The sequence below is a fragment of the Equus caballus genome, chromosome 5 (assembly GCF_041296265.1).
Source record: "Equus caballus isolate H_3958 breed thoroughbred chromosome 5, TB-T2T, whole genome shotgun sequence".
NCBI lineage: Eukaryota > Metazoa > Chordata > Mammalia > Perissodactyla > Equidae > Equus > Equus caballus.
Window position 1 is genome coordinate 23,775,450 of NC_091688.1, and position 27,879 is coordinate 23,803,328.

The 27,879-nt window shown below is 38.1% G+C and overlaps 1 protein-coding gene across 4 annotated transcripts in view; it reads right to left on the reverse strand.

The window, feature by feature from the left end:
• Positions 1–27,879, reverse strand: part of DTL (denticleless E3 ubiquitin protein ligase homolog) — an 84,733-nt gene that overhangs the window by 50,850 nt on the left and 6,004 nt on the right. For all 4 annotated transcript variants that reach the window (XR_011438513.1, XR_011438514.1, XM_070266725.1 and 1 more), the window contains exons 4-10: positions 26,811–26,872; positions 26,608–26,728; positions 5,316–5,381; positions 3,984–4,096; positions 2,933–3,006; positions 1,516–1,619; positions 1,111–1,215 (exon numbers count right to left, since the gene is read on the reverse strand). Coding sequence is in view for 2 of the 4 variants with exons in the window: in XM_070266725.1 (XP_070122826.1) it covers positions 1,111–1,215; positions 1,516–1,619; positions 2,933–3,006; positions 3,984–4,096; positions 5,316–5,381; positions 26,608–26,728; positions 26,811–26,872 (645 nt within the window). In the remaining 2 variants the exon portion in view is untranslated. The remainder of the gene's footprint in view (positions 1–1,110; positions 1,216–1,515; positions 1,620–2,932; positions 3,007–3,983; positions 4,097–5,315; positions 5,382–26,607; positions 26,729–26,810; positions 26,873–27,879) is intronic.

Sequence of the window (27,879 nt, forward strand, 5' to 3'; positions counted from 1 at the left end):
GCTTTGGGTACATTTGTTTGATGGTAGAGGGACAAACTAAACCAAAGCCCCTTTTAGTGCCACACTATAACAAAATGATATAGAAAGAGCTCCTGCACATCTAATAATATAATTAGGATTAGGCTTTTATCTTTGGGGAAAGATTTTAAAAAGTTTATTTTATATAACCAAATTAGAAGTTGTCCAAGTTCTGATTCCATTCAGAAAAATAGTAAAAAACAGTTAAAATCTCTTCTCTTTTCCAAATACTCCTGCTTTTGTTTAGACAACACCAGACCTATCCAGGGCATTGGAAATGCCAATTGTGATGTTGCCACAGATATCAAATTCCTAATAATAATGGCTTGGGGACAGTCTTTGGAAACTTCTGTAAGAGCCCAGCTAAGTTCTGTACTATTTTGAGATTTCTTGTTCATCAGTACATCTCATTTTGGTGGGAACTGGGTAGCTCTGGGGATTGGTTATAGAATTCAAAGTCTGTTTCTGACAGAGCTGTTACTGAGGAAGAACTAGGTTACTCATATGTAGCTTGCTTAGGTAATTGATAGTGTTCTTAAAATTACATAATCCAAATAACCCTCTTAGAGAAACTTTGGTGTGTAAAAAATGTCATTGATCAGCTTTAAAAATCAGATTCCACTTTAATTTTCTTGAAGAGAAAAAAGCTGAGGTTGGGGAAAACATCTAGAGATAAATTAGCCTCTGTCCAACATTAAGGAGAAGGCTGAGGTAGGCAGGAACTATTTGGGGGGCTTAAAAAACTCAGCCCCCTCATTTCAATGAAAAACCTCCAAACAGGACAAGAGCTGAGCAGAACAGCTTCTCTACTCCACAAAATTAAGACAATTCTAAATATATCCAAAGGAGCATAATTTCAGGAGAGACTCACTATTAAAATAAAATTAAGTCATCATATAGAGCAAAATTCTGTTTACTTGTGAAATCATCACAAAGGAAGGACAGCTATGAAATCACTGGAACGAATCAAAGACCCCAAAGTCCTGATATGTCTTAACCTGGTTTGAAAAGAAAAATCAACATTAAATTATCATTAACACAAAAGTCTGTAATAGTTTCTGGATAAGAGAATTTGAATGTCTCAGCTCCTACCTGGAGAAGTCTTTAATCCAGTCATATTGAACATGTAGATGTTATCATCTGTGCAGTTAGCAAATAGAGTAGAGCCAGTGGAATCCAAAATCAGACTTGAGTATCCTGGAAAAAGGAAACTTTAGTTAGCATGTCCTGATGACAGGGAGAAGAACTGAGGTGAAAATCTTTTTGGAGGCAAAAAGATCATTCCACAAGAAGAATCATCAGAATTCTTCTTCTCCTAAATACATACAAACCAAAAATATTCTTCTGAGTTTTTATCTTTTGAACTTCAAAAAGATACAACCACATATTACAGTTTTTCAAGTCTATGTTGCTGAAACCTAGCTTGATATTTATTTTTTAAATTTTAACAAAATCTCACCTCTCCCAAAAAGTCCTACAGTCTATGCAAAGGCTTACCTAGTTTTCGAGTGCTGCTACCTGGGTACAGGAAAGACTTGGATGCTATGGGTTCTTGTCGATAAGCAGTATAATTCTTACGCAAATCCCATATTTTGATTATCCTAAAAACCAAGGTAAAGACAGTTATTTTGTAGTATTTCTCCAACTCCAACCAGTTTGAACTACGTTGAATGACAAATGACTTTTAATCTAACTCCTCTGGCACATCAACCAGGTACGGTGAGGATATCTCATTGGGAAACAGATTGAAGTAATGTCAGGTTTATGATTCTGGCAGAACGGAAACAGATGTGATCTGACCCAGTGATGGGTTACCCTGAGTTTACTTCAAGAGAGCGGAAAAGGAAGATGAACGTTGTGTGCTGATAGTCATTGTTCTATTGTTTTCAGGAAAAAAACGCTTCCTAAGCCTTTAACACTCTGCATTTAACCTCTGACATCACAAGCAACAAACTCTGTCCCTATGGTTATATCTCTCTATATAACTCCTTAAGTAATCTAGTCTAAACAAATTTTCCTATGAAATATTTCTTATTTAATCTATTGAGATAACTGTCTCAATCTTCTACATCTAGTTTGAAGGCAAGCTGAAAACACAAGCTTGGTAAACATGGGCAGTATCCTTGGAAACGGACAAAGCAAGCTCTCACAGCCATTCACAAGCATTACTATAACCTTTAGATAATCCTTTATTTGTGCCTGAGAATTTCGTCCACAGAAGAGTTTTAGTGTCTAGAGGACACAATGGAAATCCTCGTTTATCAAGTCATCATCCTTTTAAATTACATTTTTTGAAGGGAGGGTGTCTTGAGAGATACAATGAGCAAATAAGGGAGCAATGAAGGGTGCCTATATTCAAAAAACTTATATTCTAACAAAGCAACCAATCAAAAAGTACCACAAACTTATTTGGAAGCCAAAAATTCAGACCAATCATGGATGGCAGGTAAGTGAAAATCATCAGGCCTTACTGTCAATCTAGTCAGATTACTCCCAGAAATGCCAATTACACGCCCAAAATCAGACTCCTTCTTTTAGGATATTACTAAACCTGAGAAGATAAAACCCAAAATAATAGAAATTTAACTCCTCAAAATAAGAATCACTGACTAAGTTATACTGCATAGACAAGCAAGCTACCTATCCAGCTTCTCTGCAATAGCATGAGCAGCTAACACTGCTATGTGCTAGACAATGTTCAAAGTGTGACACCTGTATCATCTCATTTAATTATTTGAGCAAGAGTCCAAACTAGGTATTTCCAGTGTGATGTGTAGTTCCTCTTCTCAGCTGGGTACTCACTACGTCGAAAGTTAAAAGCACACACATTCAGTTATAATGGGACTGGGTGACTTCCCCATCACAGTTCATGAAAGAGATATCATCAAAAGAACCCAGAAATGAAGACTCTCACCCATCCACAGCTCCTGCTGAGACTAACGTATTCTCATCTTGAAAGAGGACCACAGTCACGCTCTGCTGGAAATCCTAAGCATGAAGAAGAAAAAGAAAAGAAGGAAATCCTATTTTGGGTATCACAATCTTCACCATCAAGGGGACCAAGATGCCAAAATAACGGCTTTCCCCCCCAAACTCTGAGTTAAGACCAAATCTTCCCTCTCCAATACTCCTAATCAGATATATATGCTGACCAAGAAGTAATTTTAGCAAGGAAATGACCTAAATATCAAGTTATAGTACATACTGTTAACACTTTGACTTGTACTCAAGAAACAAACTAGTGATTAAAAGATTTTATTTCTATAAGCCTAATGGCTCTAAGTAGAACCAGCCTTACTAATCAGCTGTGTATTCTTAGGAAACTCGTTTAACTTTCCTGTGCCTGCTTCATCTATAAAATGTCACCACCTACCTAGATTATCTATAAAAGTCTCTAAAGAACTATGGATGAAAGATGATTACATGCTCTAATAAATTTAAAGGAGCTCAACGGAGTTTTACCTCTTCATTGCAGTTAAAGTTTTCTTGGCTCAGAATCTGATTAAATGTCTGAAATTTTACTCATTTTAACTTTATCTGGCCTCCAAAGATGGTAACCCTGTCAATTTCTACTCATGCCTATGTTCTGTTCATGGTATGCAATTTTAAGTCCTGATGTAGCAAACTGTATCATAGTACTTAATATGATTCTTCAAACTACCCCCCCTTTCCTAATAAATCATATTATACTGTAGATGAGTGTATGCATGGAGATCTCTAAGGATGAGGCTCAGGAAGATGAATTTCTAACATGCTCCCTAAGTGACTCTTGCACCCTAGAGTTTGAGAACCACTGCTGTAGGTATTGAGTAAGTGTTAAGCAATAAACCACTGATACCAAAAAGAAATGAAGATTCTCACTCACTTAATCTATCGTTCCTATTTTATGCCCAAAAAATTCCCTAAAAAGAGATTCTATCCTACTGTTAAGATCTGCACACATGTATACAGCTATAAACCCTTACCACAGAAGGAGCAAGTCCTTTTGAATTCTGTTTCTTCTTGGGTTTTGAAGGGGTTTGCTTGTCTAAGGTATTGTGAGCTCCACTGATTTGATTCACCTGCCTATAAAATCCATCTGAAAGATACCCCAAGGAGATCGATTTAGGCTTCAGAATTTTATTCCCATACTGAACGTAACATTTGTACATAAGACCTCAAAATCAATTTATATTATTTATTAGATTAATGAAATTAGAAGCCAGTAGAGGTACTGTACTACATCTCTAGTGGTGAGATTATGACGTATAAAAAGGAAATAAACACACAGATATTTACAGAAGCTTTATTCATAATTGCCAACACTTGTAAGCAACCAAGATGTCCTTCAGTAGGTGAACCTATGAATAAACTGTAGTATATCCAGACAATGGAATATTACTCAGTCCTAAAAAGAAATAAGCTACCAAGATGAAAAGACATGGAGGAACCTTAAATACACATAAATACATATTACTAAGTGAAAGAAGCCTCTCTGAAAAGGCTACATACTGTATGATTCCAATTATATGACATTCTGGGAAAGGCAAACCATGGAGACAGTAAAAGATGAGTGGTTGCTAGAGGTTGGGGGGGCAAGATAAACAGGCAGAGCACAGAGGATTTTCAGGACAGTGAAACTATTTTGTATGATAGTATAATGGTAAATATATGTCATTATACATTTGTCAAAATCCATAGAATGTATGATACCAAGAGTGACACCTGCTGTAAACTACAGATGGACATTGTGTGATAATGATGTCTCAACGTAGGTTCATTAATTGTAACAAATGTCCAACTCTGGTGCGGGATGTTGATAGTGGGAGAAGCTGTGTGGGGATAGGGAGTGAACAAGTACAGAAAGAACAGCTCAATTTTGCTGTGAATCTAAAATTGCTCTAAAAATTAAGTAAATTTTTCTTAAAAAAGAAAGTATGCAGGGAGATGATCATTGCTTTCTGTTTAATGGCAGTATGGGGCAATGTGAACATAATTATATTTAATTTCATCCAATTCTTTAAAGCTGAAAAGAAATTTAAATCAAAAGATCATTTACCAGTGAGCCTATTAATAACTTCAATTCCATCAATAATTTAGGTAAATAGCATTACAGTTCAGAAGACAATATGAGGTAAATATGGATAATACTTGAAATAATCACCAAGATTTGGAGAACTAGAACAGTGAGCAGAAATGGGGGATTATGAACACGTGCCCCCTGGTGGTAATCAGATAAAATCACTAAGCCTTTCATGCAAAATAATAAAGTATGGGGTAATCCCACATTTATCAAATTTAAAGTGGAATTAGACTACCTTTTTTGTTGCACCTGGTGTCCCAGACCATAATGTTGCCGTCTCTTCCCCCTGTACAGAAGACAGCTGTGCGGAAACAAACAGTTTGTCAAGAAGTTAACAAAATCAGTCAATGACATATACATTTCAATTTAAGTTTCTTAGAACATCTCTTCTATGCTAGATACTGTCATTGGCAATGGAGATTAAAAATGAAAAAAACATGGCTCAACAACAAGAGAAAACAAAGCTGTAAAGGAAAAGGATTAAAAAGAGCTCAAAACACTTGTGTTAAACAAAAACTTTATAGAATAATTTTCTTTTTTTTTTCCTGAGGAAGATTCACCCTGAGCTAACATCTGTGCCAATCTTCCTCTATTTTGTATGTGGGTCGCCACCACAGCATGGCCACTGCTGAGCGGTGTAGGTCCGTGCCTGGGAACCAAACCTGGGCTGCTGAAGCAGAGCATGTTGAACTTAACCACTAGGCCATGGGGCCGCCCCCTATAGAATAATTTTCTTAAAATCACATAAAATACTACATATAATAAAGTTATAATGAGAATAATGATAAACAAGGAATAACCAAAATATACTGAGTGTTTACTAAGTGCTAGACACTATCCTAACTGCTTTATATAAATTATTTCAATCCTTGTTATAAAATCATACTAGGTGGGCATTATTATCCCCTTTTTACAGATGAGAAAACTAAGGCACAGAGAGGATAAGTAACTTGTAAAGGTATTCTTGGCAGTACGAATCCAGAGCCTCCACTCCAATCCTCCAAAATATGGATGGATCCATATAAAATTTGTATGGATTGAAGGAAGGCAATGGGATTAGAGAACAGAGCATAGGGGAATTTCAATTTATTTGTAATATTTTATTCCTTAAAATCAAACCAAAAAAACACTGCTTCCTGTACAGAAAAGTGAGCACTCAACAAACCAATCTATCTGCATTAGTTGTAAACTGGACAAAATATTAAGACAACTATCTGAGGGCTCTACAGAGATTAAACAAAAACACGCAATTTTTGGAGGGGAGTCAACACATGAAGCAAGGATTGGTCTGGGTTAAGTAACTGTGTGGTTTTACTTTGAGGGCAGCCACAATTGCAGCATCAGTACCAGGCAGCTAAAATGCCAAGAGAAAAACCTGCCATCTTTCCAGCCAGAGGAACTAGGAAACAGAGAACTGGGATAACAAGAGCTGCCAGAAGGAGGGGGAACTCTGGAGAGAGTTAGAGAAAGAGAAACCCTAATTCTGTGTTTAGACATAGTGCAAGTCTCTGGCTGACCCTTCAACCATATATAGTCATGTGTTGCTTAACAACAGGGATACGTTCTGAGAAATGCACCATTGGGTAATTTTGTCTTTGTGCAAACATCATAGAATGTACTTAAACTTAAATGGTATTGCCTACTACACACTTAGGCTACACAGTACTAACCTTATGGGACCACTACTGTATATGCAGTCTGCTGTTGACCGACATGTTGTTAAGTGGCACATGACTGCACGCAAGAGAAAACTAAAAGCAACTTGTAACTAAGGCTTAAATTAAAGAACTGAACTGAGATCTGTCCCACTGCTCTCCTGCAGGTTTGAAAGTTTGCAATTTGAGCCTGAGTTAATTGCTTATTAAAACAAAACCATCAACTCTCTTCTGAGCAATATAACAGAATCCAGAGTCACAAAGCCCAGGATATAATAAATTACTTGATGTATAGAGAGACAGGAAAACGAGTCATTTTCAAGGGAAAAGAAATCAACAGAGGCAAACCTGAAACAATCCAGATGTTAATTTATCAGATAAGGTTGTAAAGCAGATATAACTAAGTCACGTGAAGTAAAGAAATAGACTCTCATGATCAATGCAAAGGTGAGAAACTCAGCAAAGAAAAAAACAGAACTTATCAAAAACAAATGGAAATTTTAGAACTGGAAAACACAATTTCTGAAATGATAAAATGCATTGGATAGGCTTAAGTACAGAATGGAGAGAAAAAAGGAAAAAGTCAGTGAACTTGAAAACAGATCAATGGAAATCGCTCAATTTGAAGAAGAGAAAAAATAAGATTGAACATTATGCTAAGTGAAAGAAGCCAGTCACAAAAGACCACACATTGTATAGTTACATTTATATGGATGTGCAAAATAGGCAAATCTAGAGACAGAAAGTAGTTTAGTGGTTGTGTAGGGCTAGAGGCAGATGGAAAGTACTGCTAATGGGTTCTGGTTACTTTTTAGGCTGACAAAAATGTTCTAATCTTAGATTGTGGTGACAGTTGTACAACTTTATAAGTACATTAAAAACTATTAAAATGTGCACTTCAATTGGGTGAATTTTATGGTATGTTAACTATATCTCAAATTTAAGAAAGTGGAAAAATACCTAACAAAGCTTCAAGGATTCATGGGACAATTCAAAAAGTCCAATATATGAGTAACTGGAGTACCAGAAGGTGAGGAGAGAAAATAGGGCAGAAAAATATTTTAAGAAATAATGGCAGAAAACTCCCCAAATTCAGTGAAACATATTTGTAAATTTACAAATTCAAAAAGCTCAGCAAGCCTCAAACAGGATAACTTTGAAGGCTGCCTAGATACATCATAGTCAAACTGCTGAAAACCAAAGAGAGAGAAAATCCAGAAAGCAATCAGGAAAGACAACACATCACAAGAAGGAAATGATCCAAATGAACAGACTTCTCAACAGAAGCCATGGAAGACAATGAAACAACATCTTCAAGTAATGAAAGGAAAAAAACCGTTAACAAAGCAGATTGATTACAACCACACTCAAACTATAAAAAATGTTAAGGGAAGTTCTTCAGGCTGAAGAAAAATGGTATCAGAGGACAAAGGAAAGATGGTATTGCCAGGGGGAAATCATGAGTTCAGTTTTAGGTATGTTGAACTTGAGGTGCTTGCAAGAGAGGTTAAAGCTGGAAATATAATCTGGTTAAATACACACGGAGTGAAAAATAAAACAAAATTGGAACGATGAAACTGTCCAGGGAGAAGGAAAGGAAGGGCAAATACCAAATCCTGCCCCATGTCAACACTGCAAGTTAGGTAAAGAAGTGGAATTCACAAAAGCAACTCTGAAGAAATAAACAGAAAGACTGAGACCCAGAGGAAGCGGTATCTCAGATTCAAAGAAAGAAAAGAATTTTGAATTTTTATACATGGCCACAAGTGTCAAATATTACACAAGTAAAAGAAAGGCTGATTTCAGGAAGAGAGCTAGGAGTGGAAAACAGATTGAACCAAGTTGAAATGAGGAAATTTAGCCAGCTTTCGATTATCTTCAAGAATCTTAGAGGAGAGAGAAAACAAGATAGCTAAAGGAGAACACAAGGTTAAGATGTTTTTTGGGACAGGCCACAGACATGCTTGAGGCTTTCCTATGGAGAAAGCGCCAATAGAGGGAGAAAGCTTGAAGATATAGGAGCTGTGGGGACTAAGTGATGGTGTATCATCCTGGGGAGGATGAAGATGTTTTCTCAACCTCAGCTGCACATTGGAATCCCTTGAGGAACTTAAAAAAAATAGATGCCTGGCCTACCTCCCAGAGATGCACATTTAATTGTTATTCTTAAAAAACATTCCCAGGCAACTAACATGTAGTTAGGGTTGAGAACCAGTGGTCTAAGGAAGGAAGGACTGACCTTGAACTGGAGAATAAACAATGAGAGAGAAGGTGCAAATCTAAAGGTAAGTTTGTAGAAGGAGAAATGGAAATTTACTTACAATCATTTTTAATTATCCACCAGAACTTCTACCACTCCTTTTTCCACACGAAACACAAATCTGTGAGTCAATTTTCCTTGTTTTCAGATGGTCCATATTTAGGGAAGGCAAATTCTACTAGTATGACTATGTCCTATTAGGATTATTGGTATCCTGCCCATGTGGGGCTGAAAGAACTGGATCAATGATCTTTCCTACCATGCTACCTATCAAAAAAACCACTAAGCACTTATATAGTCCTCAGGGTGTTTTTTTTTAATACGTTCACATCTTACTTCATTTTTATGCTTATAATATTTTTGTGAGTTAAATAGAATAGGTATTAATCTCATTAAATTAAGAAATGAAGGTCCAGGGAGATATAAATGACTTTGCTCAAGAACTCAGAGGCAGAAACGAGAATAAAACACAGGGCTTCTATGTACGGTTGTAAAAGTGTGCCTCACACTAGGGCATTTGGCTGAGGAAGTAGGGGCTAAAATCTAATATGTTTTACCAACCTAACTATGTGGCCTTAGGAGCAGTGTCCAACCAGACTAATTCACACTAGGGCACCTGTGGACTACTGGGAGTCATGACAAAAGCTACCTACCCCTATTTCTAATTCAGTGCTTTTTCTACTAGACCACATAGCTTCAATATACAGTTTTAAAAATTAAGCAAAGGGGTCAAAGATACAGTGTTTTCCTTTTCTATTACCCTTTAAATAAATTACCTTTAGTAATATAAATTTTCACAATCTTAAATTATTTTTATAAACTCAGAGTGAACTCTGACTCAGGAGTGTAGTGAACTAGAACAAGCATATCTAACTTTATACAATAGATGTGTTAATGAAAAGTTACAGAGATAAGAAACTATGCCATATATTTCCTCTTCAAGGTTCCAGTCTCAACAGCATCCACAGTAGATTAAAATTGACCTTTTTGATTTTAGGTCCCAGATGGTGGTACAGGAAAACCCTGAATTCACCTCTCCCACAGACACATTGAATTTACACCTAAATACAAGAGCAATTCTTTCTGAAGAACTGAGGGCAGATTGAATAGCTTCTGCACAACAAGCAATAGAGGCACCACACAGAGAGGGGTAGGAGAGATGGAGACACATATCCATGGGAACCCCACTCCCAACAGACAAGCTGCAGGTTATCATTGAGGTGCCTGCCCTGGGGCACAGCGAAAAAAAAAACAGTAGTTTAAAGGGCACCTAGACTCTATGGGAAGGAAATCCCTTTACTAAATCTGTCAAATAGGTAAGAAATTGCTGGAACTCTCTCTGGGGTCGTAGGTGCTGGCAAGTGACATTTTTTCCCATTTTTTGTGTTCCTCTTTCATCATGATAGCACAGGCAGAAGAATGGTCTAGACAATCTAGCTGGCCTGCTAATGCTGCCCCAGTGTGCCCTGGGTCCCTGACCCACACCAGCTCCCACCATCCCCGCAAGATGGCCCTGGCACAGTGTGCCCTGGGACCCCCCCGACCCATGCCTGCTCCAGCCATCCTGCCAGGGCAACCTGAACACAGGGCACCCTGGGAATCCCCCGGCTCACACCTGTGCCAGCTGTCCAGGCAGCCCTGGTATTATTGTACCCTGAGAGCCCCCGGCCTGTGTCTGCACCAGCTCCAGCCATCCTGCCAAGGCAGCCCTAGCACGGGCACCCTGGGGCAGCCTGGCCTGTGCCTGCTTCAGCTCCAGTTTTGCCAAGGCAGCTTGCACACAGTATACCCTGGAACTCCCCTAGCCCACAAGCATTCCAGCTACAACTGGCCTGCCAAAGCTGGCTGGCACACACAGTCTACACAGGGGATGCTCCTACATAAGGCCACTCCTTCAAGACTGGGAGAGGTAGCTGCTTTGCCTAATTCATAGAAACAAACACAAAAAGTCCAACAAAATGAAGAGACAAGGAATATGTTCCAAACAAAAGAACAAACCTCCCCTAAAAAACCCTAATGAAAAGGAGATAAGTAATTTACCTGATAAAGAGTTCAAAGCAATAGTTAAAAAGATGCTCACCGTTATCCGACAAAGGGTTAATCTCCATAATATACAAAGAACTCAACACTGCTTAACAACAAAAAAACAAACAACCTGATCAAAAAATGGGCAGAGGACATGAACAGACATTTCTCAAAAGAAGATATGAATATAGCCAATAGACACATGAAAACATGTTCATCATCGCTAAACATCAGGCAAATGCAAATCAAAACTACACTAAGATATCACCTTACACCCGTGAGATTGGCAAAAACATCCAAAACCAAGAGCGACAAATGCTGCAGAGGTTGTGGAGAAAAAGGAACCCTCATACACTGTTGGTGGGAATGCAAACTGGTACAGCCACTATGGAAAACAGTATGGAGATTTCTCAAAAAGTTAAAAATAGAAATACCCTATGACCCAGCCATCCCATTACTGGGTATCTATCCAAAGAACTTGAAATCAGAAATCTCAAGAGTCCGTTGCACCCCTATGTTCATCGCAGCATTATTTACAATAGCCAAGACGTGGAACCAACCTACATGCCCAGAAACTGATGATTGGATAAAGAAGATGGTATATATACACAATGGAATACTACTCAGCCATAAAAAAAGACAAAATTGGCCCATTCACAACAACGTGGATGGACCTCGAGGGTATTATGTTAAGCGAAATAAGCCAGTCAGAGAAAGACAAACTCTATATGACTCCACTCATAGGTGGAAGTTAGTACATTGATAAGGAGATCTGATAGGTGGTTACCAGGGAAAAGGGGGGTTGGGGGGAGGGCACAAAGGGGGAAGTGGTGTACCCACAACATGACTAACAAAAATGTACAACTGAAATCTCACAAGGTTGTAATCTATCATAACATTAATAAAAAAAAAAAAATACTCTGCCAATATGTACTCACCAGGTATAACCACGATAACCTATTTTTTAAAAAACATTTTCCTTCTTTAGACAATAAAGCTTCTATGTATTGGGTGAAAAAAAAAAAAAAAAGATGCTCACCGAACTTGGGAGAAGAATGGAGAAACACAGCAAGACCTTCAACAAAGAGTTAAAAAATATCAGAAAGAATCAATCAAAGCTGAAGAATACAGTAACTGAAATGAAAAATACACAAGAGGGAACCAACAGCAGATTAGATGATACAGAAGAATGAATCAGCAATTTGGGAGATAAAATGGCAGAAATCACCCAATCAGAAAAGCAAAAAGAATTTTAAAAAACGAGGATAGTTTAAGGGACTTCTGGGACAACATCAAGTGTACTAACATTCACCTTACAGGGGTCCCAGAAGGAGAAGAGAGAAAGGGGCAGAATACTTACTTGAGGAAATAACGGCTGAAAACTTGCCTAACCTGGGGAAGGAAAGAGACTTTCAAGTCCAGGAAGAAAAGAGAATCTCAAACAAGAACCAAGAGAGACCCACACCAACACATATAATGAAACTGGCAAAAGTTAAAGATAAAGAGAGAATCTTAAAGGCAGCAAGAGAAAAACAAATCATGTACTAAGGAACCCCCATAGTACTATTAGCTGATTTTTCAGCAGAAACTGCAGGTCAGAAGGCAGGGCATGATATATTTAAAGGGCTGAAAGGAAAAGAACTTAGCAACCAAGAATACCCTACCTGGCAAAGTTATCATTCAGAATTGAGGAGACATAAAAGGTTTCCTAGACAAGCAAAAACAAAAGAAGTTAATCATCACTAAACTGGCCTTATAAGAAATGTGAGGGGCTGGCCTGGTGGAGCAGTGATTAAGTTTGCATGCTCCGCTTTGGCGGCGCAGGGTTTGCAGGTTCAGATCCCAGGTGCAGACCTACACACTGCTCATCAAGCCATGCTATGGAGGCATGCCACATAAAAAAATAGAGGAAGATTGGCACAGACGTTAGCTCAGCAACAATCCTTCTCAAGCAGAAAGAGGAAGATTGGCAACAGATGTTAGCTCAGGGTCAATCTTCCTTACCAAAAAAAAAAAAAAAGGAGAAATGTTAAAGTGTCTTCTTTAAGTAGGAAACACAAAACTAGAAATAAGAAAACATGAATGAAAAAATCTTAGTGGTAAAGGCAGATATTTAGTAAAGGCAATGGGTCAGCCACGTAAAAATCTAGTATGAAGTTTAAAAGACAAAAGTTAGTAAAGTCAACTACAACTAAAACAAGTAGTTAAGAGATACATAAAATAAAAAGATGTAAAATATGACATCAAAGACATAAAACATGGTGGGGGGAGGAAAAATGTAGTGCCTTTAGAATGTGTACAAACTTAATTGACCATCAGCTTAAAACAGGCTGTTTTACATACGGGTCATTATATACGAACCTTATGGTAACCATAAACCAAAAACCTACACTAGAATCACAAAAAACACAGAGAAAGGAACCCAAGTGTAACACTAAAGAAAACCACCAAACCACAAGTGAAGAGACCAAGAGAAGAAGAAAGGAACAGAAAACCATAAAAACAACCAGAAAACAACCAACAAAATGGCAATAAGTATATACCTATCAATAATTACTTCAAAAGTAAACGAACTAAACGCTCCAATCAAAAGACAAAGGGAAGCTAAATGGATAAAAAAACAAGAACCATGTATATGCTGCCTACAAGAGAGTCACCTCATATGTAAAGAGACACACAGACTGAAAGTAAAGGAATGGAAAAAAATATTCCACGCAAATGGAAACAAAAAGAAAGCTGAGGTAGTGATAATCATATCATAAAAAATAGACTTTAAAACAAAGACTATAACAAAAGACAAACAAGGACATTACATAATGATAAAGGAGTTAATCCAAAAAGAGGATAGTCATGCCATGCTTAACAACAGCGATAGTCTGAAAAATGCATTGTTAGGCAATTGAGTCATTGTGCGAACATTACAGAATGGACTGAAGGGGAACAAAATTTGCCACCCCAAAATATATCTCTTTAACATGAGGATTATTTTAGGCTGATTATTTTTAAGAAACGAAAGACTCAAAATTTTTGTAACCTCCCCCTTGTTTGGCTCCCCTCTATTCTTCTGCGTCTGTGTGGCCAAATACTTGTTTTCCAAATATTTGCTTCTTTTCCTCTACCTGTGAATTGCCTTCCTTCCCTTTGAAGTCCCTGACTCTCCCCACACCCAACATCTTTTGTCTTTAGCTGAGGAAAGTATTTAAGCTGAGGGCTCAGCCATTTTGCTGAGTTACTCGATCTTCCTGGGTTTTTTTTCCCATGTATACACATTATTAAACTTTTGTTTGTTTTTCTCCTGTTAATCTGTCTCATGTCAATTTAATTCTTAGACCAGCCACAAGAACATAGAAGGACAGAGGAAAATTTCTTCCTTCCCCACAGTACTTACACAAACCCAGATGGTAGTCTACTACACACCTAGGCTATGTGGTACTAATCTTATGGGATCACTGTCAAATAGGCAATCCACTGTTGACTGAAACGCCGTTATGCAGTGCATGACTATACAACATTTGTAAATATTTATGCACCCAACACAGGAGCACCTAAATATCTAAAGCAAATATTAACAAACATAAAGGGAGAAACTGACAGTAATACAATAATAGTAGGGGACTTTAATACCCCATTTACATCAATGCATAGTTCATCCAGACAGAAAATCAACGAGGAAACATTGGGCCTAAACAACACATTAGACAAGAAGGACTTAATAGATACATACAGAACATTCCATCCCTAAACCGCAGAATACATGTTCTTTTCAAGTGCACATGGAACATTTCCCAAGGTAGATCTCACATTAGGCCACAAAGCAAGTCTCAATAAATTTAACACGCAAATCATATCAAGCATCTTTTCCAACCAAATGGTATGGAAATCAATTTCAAACAATACAACTTTACATCTAAAGGAACTAGCAAAATAAGAATAGCCAAAAGTCAGTAGAAGGAAAGAAACAATAAATCAGAGCAGAAGCAAATGAAACAGAGACTAAAAAAATAACAGGAAAAAAATCTATGAAACTAAAAGCTGGTTCTGTGAAAAGATAAACAAAACCAATAAACCTTTAGCCAGACTCAAGAAAGAAAGAGGGCCCAAATAAGTAAAATCAGAAATGAAAGGACAGAAGTTACAACTGATATGAAGAAACACAAAGGATTATGAGACTACTCTGAACAATTGTACACCAACAAATTGGAAAACCTGGAAGAAATGGATAAATTCCTAGAAACACATAACCTGCCAAGACGGAACCATGAACAAACAGAAAATCTCAAGAGACCAATTACAAGTAATGAAATTGAATCAGTAATTTAAAAAGTTCCAAAAAACAAAAGTCCAGCACCAGAGGGCTTCACGGGTGAATTCTAGCACACATTTAAAGAAGAGTTAATACCTATCCTTCTCAATTTATTCCCAAAATTTGAAGAGGAAAGAATGCTTCCAAGCTCATTTTAGGAGGCCAGCAGTACCCTGATACCAAAATCAAACGAAGACACCACAAAAAAAAGAAAATTACAGGTCAATATCCCTGATGAACATAGATGCAAAAACCCTCAACAATATACTAGCAAACTGAATTCAACAGAATATTAAGAGGATCTTACACCATAATCAGCTGAGACTTATTCCAGGGATGCAAGAATGTTTCAACATTTACAAATTAATCAACATGATACACCACATCAACAAGACGAAGGATAAAAATCATATGATCATCTTAATAGATGCAGAAACATCTTTTGACAAAATTTAACATCCATTTATGATAAAAACTCTCAGCAAAGTAGGTATATAAGAAACATAGCTCAACATAATAAAGGTCATGTACGACAAAACCATGGCTAACATCACACTCAGTGGTGAAAAGCTGAAAGCTTTTCCTCTAAATCAGGAACAAGACAGGATGCCCACTCTTGCCACTTTCATTCAACATAGTATTGGAAGTCCTAGCCATAGCAATTAGGCAAGAAAAAGAAATAAAAGGCATCCAAATTGGAAACAAATTTAAAACTGTCACTATTTGCAGATGACACGACAACAGATATAGAAGACCCTAAAGACTCCACCAAAAAACTATTAGAATAAACAAATTCAGCAAAGTTGCAGGGTACAAAACTTACATACAGAAATCAGCTGTGTTTCTATACACTAGTAATGAGCTATCACAAAGAGAAGTTAAGAAAACAATCTCATTTACAAGTGCATCAAAAAGAAAAAAATACTGGGGGGCTGACCCAGTGGCACAGAAGTTAAGTTCACAAGTTCTGCTTTTGTGGCCCAAGGTTCACCAGTTTAGATCCTGAGTGCAGATCTATGCACCACTTCTCAAGTCATGCTGTGGCAGGCATCCCACATATAAAGTACAGGAAGATGGGCAACGATGTTAGCTCAGGGCCAGTCTTGCTCAGCAAAAAAGCAGAAGATTGGCAGCAAATGTTAGCTCAGTGCTAATCTTCCTCAAAAAGAAAAAAAAAAAAGAAAGAAAAAAAGAATAAAATACAGAAGGTGACATTGGGATCATGGTGGAGTGAGTTGTTCCCTTTGTCTCTCCCCTGTAAGTTAGAACTAAATGGACATCCATTAACCAACAGAGGATTCCCTACACAGCACAACAGGATGCCTGAGAGATCCATGCAGCTACGCATCTGAAGGTAGGTGGACTAGACCCCAGGGAAGCAGTGGAACCAGGGGAGCAGCCCCCTCCCCATCCCAAGTGGCAGCAATCCAGGTTGTGGATCATAACACAGCGGCCAGCAGGACAGTGAGTGGTGGTGGAGGCAGCCTGGACTGCGCACAACACTTGGGCTTGTGGAGGGAAGATAGCCTGTCCCGAGGAAGTGTCCACTGTGCTATGGTGGCCCTGACCAGACCGGCCTGGCTGGCACCAACAACACAGAGCTGTGCACAGCTAAAAGCTGAGGCGGCAGGAACAGAAAAAATAGGCCCTGCCCTCCTCCCCTATGGTGGCACATGGAATCTACAATCAGAAGCAACAGGAACCACAGGAGAATTGGTGACTCAGCAGCGGGGGCTGTATACAAGTCTCTGGGTCCCCAGTCTCCCACCAGCAAGTGACATTCATGAACAAAGCACCCCGGGTAGCAAGTAGTGCAGTCAGCACCCCAAGACAACCTGGGAACAGCAGCACAGGTGGTACATGGGGCAGCAGCATCCAAGCCTGAAGAGAGCCAGTGGAGGAACACTAGACCAAGGTGACCAGAACCAAAGTAATCAAAGCTGTACCCAAATAAGAAAAAGTGATTACTACCTCTGCATCAGCAGAGGACCAATTAATCAAACACCATTAAGAACTACAGTTAACACTGCAGAACAGAAGGAAAATGACAACTCTCCAGAAACCAAACCCAAAGTCACAGAAGACTACAATCTAACTGACAGAGGACTCAAAATAGCTATCAGAAAGAAACTCAATGAGTTACAAGAAAGACAGCTCAAAAAGAATAAAATACCTAGGCATACATTTAATCAAGGAAGAGACAGATCCATACTCTCAAAACTATAAGACATTGGTAAAAGAAATTAAAGAAGACACAAACAAATGAAAGATATCCTGTCCTCATGGATTGGAAGAATTAATATTGTTAAAATTTTCACAGTACCCAAAGCAATCTACAGATTCAATGCCATTCCCATCAAAATACCAATGGCATTTTTCATAGAACTACAACAAAAAATCCTCAAATTTGTGGGGAACCACAAAAGACTCTGAATGGCCAAAGCAATCTTGAGAAAGAAGAATTAAGCTAGAGGTATTGTGCTCTGTGATTTGAAACTATATTAACAAAGCTATAGTAATCAAAATGGCATGGTACTAGCTCGAAAACACACACAAAGAGCAATGGGACAGAACAAAGAGCACAGAAATAAACCCACGCATATACAGTCAATTAAATCTATGACAAAGGAAGAAAGAATATACAGTGTAGAAAAGACAGTCAGCAATAAATGGTGCTGGGGAAACTGGACAGTTATATGCCAAAGAATGAAACTGGACCACTATCTTACACCATATACAAAAATAAACTCAAAACAGATAAAAGACTTGAATGTAAGACCTGAAAGAAATCAGACAGCCAGCTTTTTGACATTGGTCTTAGCAATATTTTTTTGGACCAGTGTCCTCAGGCAAGGGCAACAAAAGCAAAAATAAACAAATGGGATTACATCAAACTAAAAAGCTTTTTTTTTTCCTTAAAGATCGGCGCCTGAGGCAAAACGGCGGGGTGAGCTGACCCTGGATTCTCTCCCCTCCAAAATACAGCAAAAGATTGGAAGAACTGAATTTCAGAGAATAAACATAATGCCAGCTCGTTAGAGACCTACAATACCAAGAAGGAGGAGATCATAACCTTGCTTACACCCTCGGAGGCGCTGGAACGGTAGGAGAGAACATCGGTCCTCCCCTAGAGTCTGCGATCGCTGCGGCGCGGGTTGGGAAGGAGTGAGGGAGGGGCCGCATGACCGGGGGATCATCCAGGACTCCTGCCGCTGATTCAGTGGAGACCTGCTGATGGGGGGGGGGAAGCTTCCATCCACGGGGACCCTATAAATCAAGGGCCTTGGGAGACCAGAGAACAGAACTGATCTGAACCCAGACTGGCACGTGTGAGTAACAGCCCCTCCCCCACAGCAAAGCCAGTGGGCGCAGCCATCTTGCCCCAAGGCGGAGAGCTAACATGCCGCTCTCGACCCCCATCTAGTGGCGACAGGCTGTAACTGCAACTGAATTCTACCACCATGAGAAAAAACCGCTCCTCTACCATCCAGCAATTTATAAAAGCCCCAGACCAGAAGGAAAACAATAAAAACACAGAATTAAGTCCTGAGGACTTGGAATTAGATAAACTAAGTGATAATGAATTCAGAGCAGCTATAATCAAAAAACTCAATGAGATAGAGAGAAAGATAGAGAAACAAGCCGAGTTCTGGAGTTACTTCACAAAAGAGATTGAAATCATAAAGAAGAATCAAACAGAATTACTTGAGATGAAAAACACAATGGACCAGATAAAACAGAATACGGATTCCCTGAATGCCCGTGTAGACAACATAGAGGAGCAAATCAGCATAATCGAGGACAGACAGGCTGAATGGCGCCAGACAGAGGAAGAAAGAGAACTAAGAATTTAAAAAAATGAGGAAAATCTCCGAGAGATAATGGATTCAATGAGAAGTGAGAACATAAGGATCATAGGAATTCCCAAGAATATGGCAAAGGAAAATGGAGCAGAAAGTGTGCTTAACGAAATTATTGAAGAGAACTTCCCAAATCTAGGGATCAACGGAGAAATGTGTGTAGAGGAGGGTTTTAGATCTCCTAGCTTTGTCAATGTACAAAGACCCATCTCAAGGCACATAATAGTAAAGTTGGCAAATAGGAATGATAAGGAAAGAATACTCAGGGAAGAAAGAAAAAAAAAGAGAATAACCTATAAAGGAGCCCCTATCAGACTGTCAGCGGATTTCTCTACAGAAACCCTACAAGGTAGGAGAGAATGGAGTGATATACTCAAAGCTTTAAAGGATAAAAACCTTCAGCCAAGAATACTCTATCCAGCAAGAATTTCCTTCAGATATGAGGGAGAAATTAAATCTTTTCCAGACAAACAAAAGTTAAGGGAATTTGTAACTAAAAGCCCTCCATTACAAGAAGGCTCTCATACTTGAAAAAAGAAAAAAGGGAGAAAGGGGACACAAGCCACAGCCTAGGGAGACCGATGGATAGAACCAGAACAGGATAGCAAATATTAAACTATAGCATTAGGGTAAAAATAAGGAAACTACCAAAACAAGGACGATCTTAGCACTCTAACTACAAATTAATAAGACGAGTTGGAATAAAAAATGAAAATAATTATTTAGGAGGGGAAGAGCAAAGGGTCTAAATCAGTATTGGTCGAGTAAGTAAGAGACCACCAGATAATAGACTATATGATACACGAGATTCTAAATACAAACTTCAAGGTAGACACTAAAATAAAGTACAGAACAGAGTCACAAATCATAGATAAGGAAAAATCTAAGAAACCCAGCATAAGAAATTGCAGTATTAAATGGGTAGTCTAAAGCACACAGGAAAAGAAACACAGGAAAACAAGATAATGAGCGACAGATTGACAGCATTAAGTCCACATGCATCAATAATCACTCTCAATGTGAACGGATTGAACTCTCCAATAAAAAGACACAGAGGGGCAAAATGGATTAAAGAACAAGATCCAACAATTTGTTGCCTCCAGGAAACACACCTCAGCCCCAAGGACAAACACAGACTCAGGGTGAAGGGGTGGAGGACAATACTTCAAGCAAATAGCAAGGAAAAAAAGGCAGGTGTTGCAATTCTCATATCAGACCAAGTGGATTTCAAAATAAGACAGGTAAAGAGAGACACAGAGGGACAATATATAATGATCAAAGGGACACTTCATCAAGAAGAAATAACGCTTATAAATATCTATGCACCCAACACAGGAGCACCAAGATTCATAAAGCAACTATTAACAGACCTAAAGGAAGATGTTAAAAGCAACGCAATAATAGTAGGGGACCTCAACACCCCACTCACATCAATGGACAGATCATCCAGACAGAAAATCAACAAGGAAATAGTGGAGCTGAATGAAAAACTAAAACAATTGGACTTAATAGACATATATAGATCACTCCACCCTGAAGGAGCTGAATACACATTCTTCTCAAGTGCACATGGAACATTCTCTAGGATAGACCATATGTTGGGAAACAAGCCAAGCCTCTACAAATTTAAAAAAATTGAAATAATAACAAGCATCTTCTCAGATCATAGTGCTATAAGGCTAGAAATTAATTACAAGAAAAAAGCTGAGAAAGGCACAAAGATGTGGAGACTAAACAACACACTACTGAACAAGCAATGGATCATTGAAGAAATTAAAGAAGAAATAAAAAAATACCTGGAAACAAATGAAAATGATAGCATGCCATACCAACTCATATGGGATACAGCAAAAGCTGTATTAAGAGGAATATTCATCGCAATACAGGCACATCTTAACAAACAAGAAAAATCCCAAATAAGCAACCTTAAAGCACACATAACTGAACTAGAGAAAAAAGAACAAATGAAGCCCAAAGTCAGCAGAAGGAGAGAAATAATAAAATTGAGAGCAGAAATAAATACTATTGAAACGAAAAAGGCAGTAGAAAGGATCAATGAGACAAAGAGCTGGTTTTTTGAGAAGATAAATAAAATTGACAAACCCCTAGCCAGACTTACAAAGAAAAAAAGGGAGAAAGCTCAAATAAACAAAATCAGAAATGAGCGAGGAGAAATAACAACAGACTCTGCAGAAATACAACAGATTATAAGAGAATACTACAAAAAACTACATGCCAACAGAATGGATAACCTAGAGGAAATGGATAAATTCTTGGACTCCTACAGTCTCCCAAAGCTCACTCAAGAAGAGGCAGACAATTTGAACAGACCAATCACAAGGAAAGAGATTGAAACAGCAATCAAAAACATCCCAAAGAATAAAACCCCAGGACCAGATGGCTTTCCTGGGGAATTCTACCAAACTTTCAGAGAGGATTTAATACCTATCCTTTTCAAGCTATTCCAAAAAATTAGGGAAGATGGAACACTTCCTAACACATTCTATGAGGCCAACATCACGCTGATACCAAAACCTGACAAGGACACCACGAAAAAAGAGAACTACAGGCCAATATCACTGATGAACATAGATGCAAAAATTCTAAACAAAATTTTGGCAACCAGAATTCAGCAATTCATCAAAAGAATCATACATCATGATCAGGTGGGATTCATACCAGGGACACAGGGATGGTTCAACATCCGCAAATCAATCAACGTGATACACCACATCAACAAACTGAGGAATAAAAACCACATGATCATCTCAATAGATGCAGAGAAGGCATTTGACAAGATCCAACAGCCATTTATGATAAAAATTCTGAACAAAATGGGCATAGAAGGAAACTACCTCAACATAATAAAGGCCATATAGGACAAACCCATAGCCAACATCATACTCAATGGGCAAAACTGAACCCCATCCCCCTGAAAACAGGAACGAGACAAGGATGCCCTCTATCACCACTCTTATTTAACATAGTACTGGAGGTCCTGGCCAGAGCAATCAGGCAAGAAAAAGGAATAAAAGGAATCCAAATAGGGAGGGAAGAAGTGAAACTCTCGCTGTTTGCAGACGACATGATCTTATATATAGAAAACCCCAAAGAATCCATTGGAAAACTGTTAGAAGTAATCAACAACTACAGCAAAGTTGCAGGGTATAAAATCAATTTAGATAAATCAGTAGCATTTCTATACTCCAGTAATGAACCAACAGAAAAAGAACTCAAGAATACAATACCATTCACAATCACAACAAAAAGAAAAAATACCTTGGGGTAAATTTAACTAAGGAAGTGAAGGACCTATATAATGAAAATTACAAGGCCTTTCTGAGAGAATTGGATGACGACATAAGGAGATGGAAAGACATTCCATGTACATGGATTGGAAGAATAAACATAGTTAAAATGTCCATTCTACCTAAAGCAATCTACAGAGTCAATGCCATCCAATCAGAATCCCAATGACATTCTTTACAGAATTAGAACAAAGAATCCTAAAATTCATATGGGGCAACAAAAGACCCCGAATTTCTAAAGCAATCCTGAGAAAAAAGAACAAAACGGGAGGCATCACAATCCCTGACTTCAAAACATACTACAAAGCTACAGTAATCAAAACAGCATGGTACTGGTACAAAAACAGGTGCACAGATCAATGGAACAGAATTGAAAGCCCAGAAATAAAACCACACATCTATGGACAGCTTATCTTTGACAAAGGAACTGAGGGCATACAATGGAGAAAAGAAAGTCTTTTCAACAAACGGTGCTGGGAAAACTGGAGAGCCACATGTAAAAGAATGAAAATTGACCATTCTTTTTCACCATTCACCAAAATAAACTCAAAATGGGTTAAAGACCTAAAGGTGAGACCTGAAACCATAAGGCTTCTGGAAGAAAACGTAGGCAGTACACTCTTTGACATCAGTATTAAAAGGATCTTTTCGGACACCATGCCTTCTCAGAGAAGGGAAACAATAGAAAGAATAAACAAATGGGACTTTATCAGATTAAAGAGCTTCTTCAAGGCAAATGAAAACAGGATTGAAACAAAAAAACAACCCACTAACTGGGAAAAAATATTTGCAAGTCATATATCTGACAAAGGCTTAATATCCTGAATATATAAAGAACTCTCGCAACTCAACCACAAAACATCAAACAACCCAATCAAAAAGTGGGCTGGAGACATGAACAGACATTTCTCCAAAGAAGATATACTGATGGCCAATAGGCACATGAAAAGATGCTCATCATCGCTGATCATCAGGGAAATGCAAATCAAAACTACACTAAGATATCACCTTACACCCGTTAGAATGACAAAAATATCTAAAACTGATAGCAACAAATGTTGGAGAGGTTGCGGAGAAAAAGGAACCCTCATACACTGCTGGTGGGAATGCAAACTGGTGCAGCCACTATGGAAAACAGTATGGAGATTCCTCAAAAAACTAAAAATAGAACTACCATACGATCCAGCCATCCCACTACTGGGTATTTATCCAAAGAGCCTGAAGTCAGCAATCCCAAAAGTCCTGTGCACCCCAATGTTTATTGCAGCACTGTTTACCATAGCCAAGACGTGGAAGCAACCTAAGTGCCCATCAACAGATGAATGGATAAAGAAGATGTGGTACATATATACAATGGAATACTACTCAGCTGCAAAACAGAACAAAATCATTCCATTTGCAATAACATGGATGGACCTTGAGAGAATTACGTTAAGTGAAATAAGCCAGCGAGAGAAAGATAATCTGTTTATGACTCCACTCATACGAGGAATTTAAAACTATGGACCAAGAACAGTTTAGTGGATAGCAGGGGAAAGGTGGGGTGGGGGGTGGGCAGAAAGGGTGAAGTGGTGCACCTACAACATGACTGACAAACATTAATGTACAATTGAAATTTCACAAGATTGTAACCTATCAATAACTCAATAAAAAAAAAAAAAAAAGATCGGCACCTGAGCTAACAACTGTTGCCAATCTTCTTTTTTTCTTTCTGCTTTTTTCTCCCCAAATCCCCCCAGTATACAGTTGTATATTTTAGTTGTGGATCCTTCTAGTTGTAGTACATAGGACACTGCCTCAACCTGGCCTGATGAGTGGTGCCATGTCTGTGCCCAGGATCCGAACCAGAGAAACCCTGGGCCATGCAGCAGAGCGAGCGAACTTAACCACTCGGCCACCGGGCTGGCCCCTAAAAAGCTTTTAAACAGCAAAGGAAACCATCAAGAAAACAAAAAGGCCACCTACTGAATGGGAGAAGTTATTTGCAAATCACATCCAATAATGGTTAATATCCCAAATATAAAGTACATACACAACTTAATATTAAAAAAAAACCCTGAATATAAAATGGGCAAATGACTTGAACAGACAATTTTCCAAAGACATACAGATGGCCAACAGACACATGAAAAGATGCTTAACATCACTAATCATCAGGGAAATGCACATCAAAACCACAATGAAATACCACCTCACACCTGTCAGAATGGCTATTATCAAAAGACAAGAAATAACAAGTATTGGTGAGCGTGTGGAGAAAACGGAACCCTCATACACTGTTGGTGGGAATATAAATTGATGCAGTCACTATGGAAAACAGTATGGAGGTTCCTCAAAAAATTAACAGAACTACCATGTGATCCAGCAATTCCACTACTGGGTATTTATCTGCAAAAAACAAAAACACTAATTCAAAGAGATATATGCACACCCATGTTAACTAATACCTTCGTTAATAATACTATGCTCAGCATTCTTTACAAAAGCCAAGATATGGAAGCAAACTAAGTGTCCATCGACAGATGAATGGATAAAGAAGATGTGGTATATATACAATGGAGTATTACTCAGCCATAAAAAAGAATGAAATCTTGTCATTTGCAACAACATGGATGGACCTAGAGGGTATTATGCTAAGTGAAAGCAAAATAAGTCAGACAGAGAAAGACAAATACCATATGATTTTACTTATATGTAAAATCTAAAAAATAATACAAGTGAACAAACAAAACAGAAATACACTCATAGATACAGGAAACAAACTGGTGGTTACCAGAGCAGGGAGGGGTTGGGGGGCAAGTGAAACAGGTGAAGGTGATTAAGAGGTACAAACTTTCAGCTATAAAATTAATAAGTCTTAAGGATATAATGTACAGCATAGGGAATACAGTCAGTAATGTTGTGATAACTTTGTATGGTGACAGATGGTAACTAGACTTATCATGGTGATCATTTCATAATGTATATAAATATTTAATCAATATGATGTACACCTGAAATTAAGAGGATAGTGTGTGTCAATAAAAAAATATTGAGGGGCCAGCCCGGTGGCATACTGGCTAATTTTGTGCGCTCCACTTCAGCAGCCCGGGGTTTGTGGGTTCAGACCCCAGGCACGGACCCACACACTGCTCGTCAGGCCATGCTGTGGTGGCATCCCAAACACAAAGTAGAGGAAGATTGGCAACAGATGTTGGCTCAGAGCCAGTCTTCCTCACCAATCCTCTCAACAAAAAATGGACCTTTTCCTGAGTCCAAACCAACTCAGTTTAATATTCCTGAATGCTCAGATGAATAAATGAAAATACTTCTTTTAAAAATAGCTTATTTTTTAATGACAGAGGAGACTGTAATGTTTGTCTCTATTATTCTGAGATTAAAATTAGATTAATTCAGCCACTTCTTTGAGATGAATGTTAGTCTATTTGTAAGAAAAATATTTAGTGAGGAACAAATGGAGAAAGAAGAAAACAAAACTAGAAATGAAGAGCTCATTCAGACACCCCTGCTAAGTTTTTCCCTAGCTGCTATAGTACTGTTCTGTATTATATGACTCTTTAAATCTTCCTTCTCCATTATAACGGTAAAATAAATATAGAAAGATCAATTGCGAGTAAGTAATAGTTGGAAACATAGTAAGAAATTCAGCCATTTAAAGTAATTACATGGTAAATTTTAGGTAGAGAATCATGTCCAGTTTATTAGGTTTCCCACCACAGCTTTACATCTCATTTAAATTTTATGAGTAGAGTTAAAGTAACCATTTTACAAATAGAGTTAATCAGTGTCCAGAACAGGGTTTTGACTTCAAAGGACACTCAAAGTTGAACAGAGGTATTGTGGCTGCTTAAAATTTTTACCTTATCTGCAAGATTAGACCAAAAACTACCTGAAGATGCTTGACTTTCAGGGAAAAGCTAGAGAGAATGTCCATAAGAATGGGACTAAACCCAACTTTATTTCATTGAAGTTTTCAGTCATATTAGAATATCAATCCTCTATGTAGGTATAGCAGCAACTTTTACAGTGGAAAGGGTGGAAGCAATTGCGGCTTCTTATTACCTCACCATAAAGGAGGATATGAAAGAGGAGATGAAAGGATAGGCACAAACCTACCTTTCTCAAACTTAGAAAAAGCAACTGACTTGAGGCTGCACTGATGACCTTTGCACGTTCCAATGAGCTCGCCAGCTTTTACATCCCAAAATTTGGCTGACTGATCACCTGCTGCAGTAACCTTTCAAAGAAAGTATCACAATTTAATAAAGCAACCCTTTACCAGTATTTACCCAGATCCTAATAAAATGAAAGTCACTTACAAGTTTAAGTTCACCAGGGACCCAGGCCAGGTCAAAGACAGCATTCCAGTGAGCCATCCATTCTAAACAAAGAAAATGGTGAATGTAAAATGTCTGGACTGTTTATATTCCAGTCTAAAATATTCTATGGTAGTGATATCCATTGCAGTTTAAATGCCTTAAAAGTGGTAGTGAAAAGATCGGTGGTCAGTATCCTATGGTCCATGGGCCAAAGAGAATTTGCGGACTCACAGACATTACACATTCTCTTCATTACCACATAGAACTACCATTTGATATCAAATTCTTTTCCATGAGATGATTAATATATCCTCTAAAATGGAATCTTTCTGAAACATTCTCCAGTTCAAAAATCTCCATCTCTGAATAGGGTCTAAAGTACTTTAGTTTGACATTCAAGGTTCTGCACATTTTGGCCTTAATCTCTGTTGCAAAGCTTATCTCAGTGTTTTCCACATATCGTATTCCAACCAAACTGGATCGTTCTCTATTTCCTTATTATATCCTATCTCTAGGCCTTTGTTAATGCTTTCCCCTCTGCCTGGAGTGTCCTATTCTATCTCCATTGGTCTAAATACCACAGTCCAACTCAGATGTCCTATCCTTTATGAAAAATTTTCCTCTCCTTCATTACTACATGAGAGCTTTCTCTTTGACACTTGTGGTGCTTTCTTTGTACTTTTTCTACATCATTTAGTCTTTGTTTTATTTTAGTTATTTCAACACTTGACCTTCTAGTTCCAAATTATCAGCTGCTTAAGGTCAGCAGAACTTTACTCAATGAATGGAAGATGCTTGATCAATATAAATATTTTAAAGCAATGTTTCCCCCAACCACATTAAGTGTAAAAGATTTAACTTTTTAAAAGAACTATTTTTAATCCTAAAATGTATTTTTCTTACATTACATTGCTTCGCCATGGTTAACCATTATTGACATAAAGATAGCCCACCATATATTTTCAGGCTAGTCCTTAAAAAGATTTAATCAGAAGGGTGGAATGTATTCAAATAATTTATTTGAGGCTTTATGAATTAAAAATAATGTTAAAAATTTTTGACCTAGACT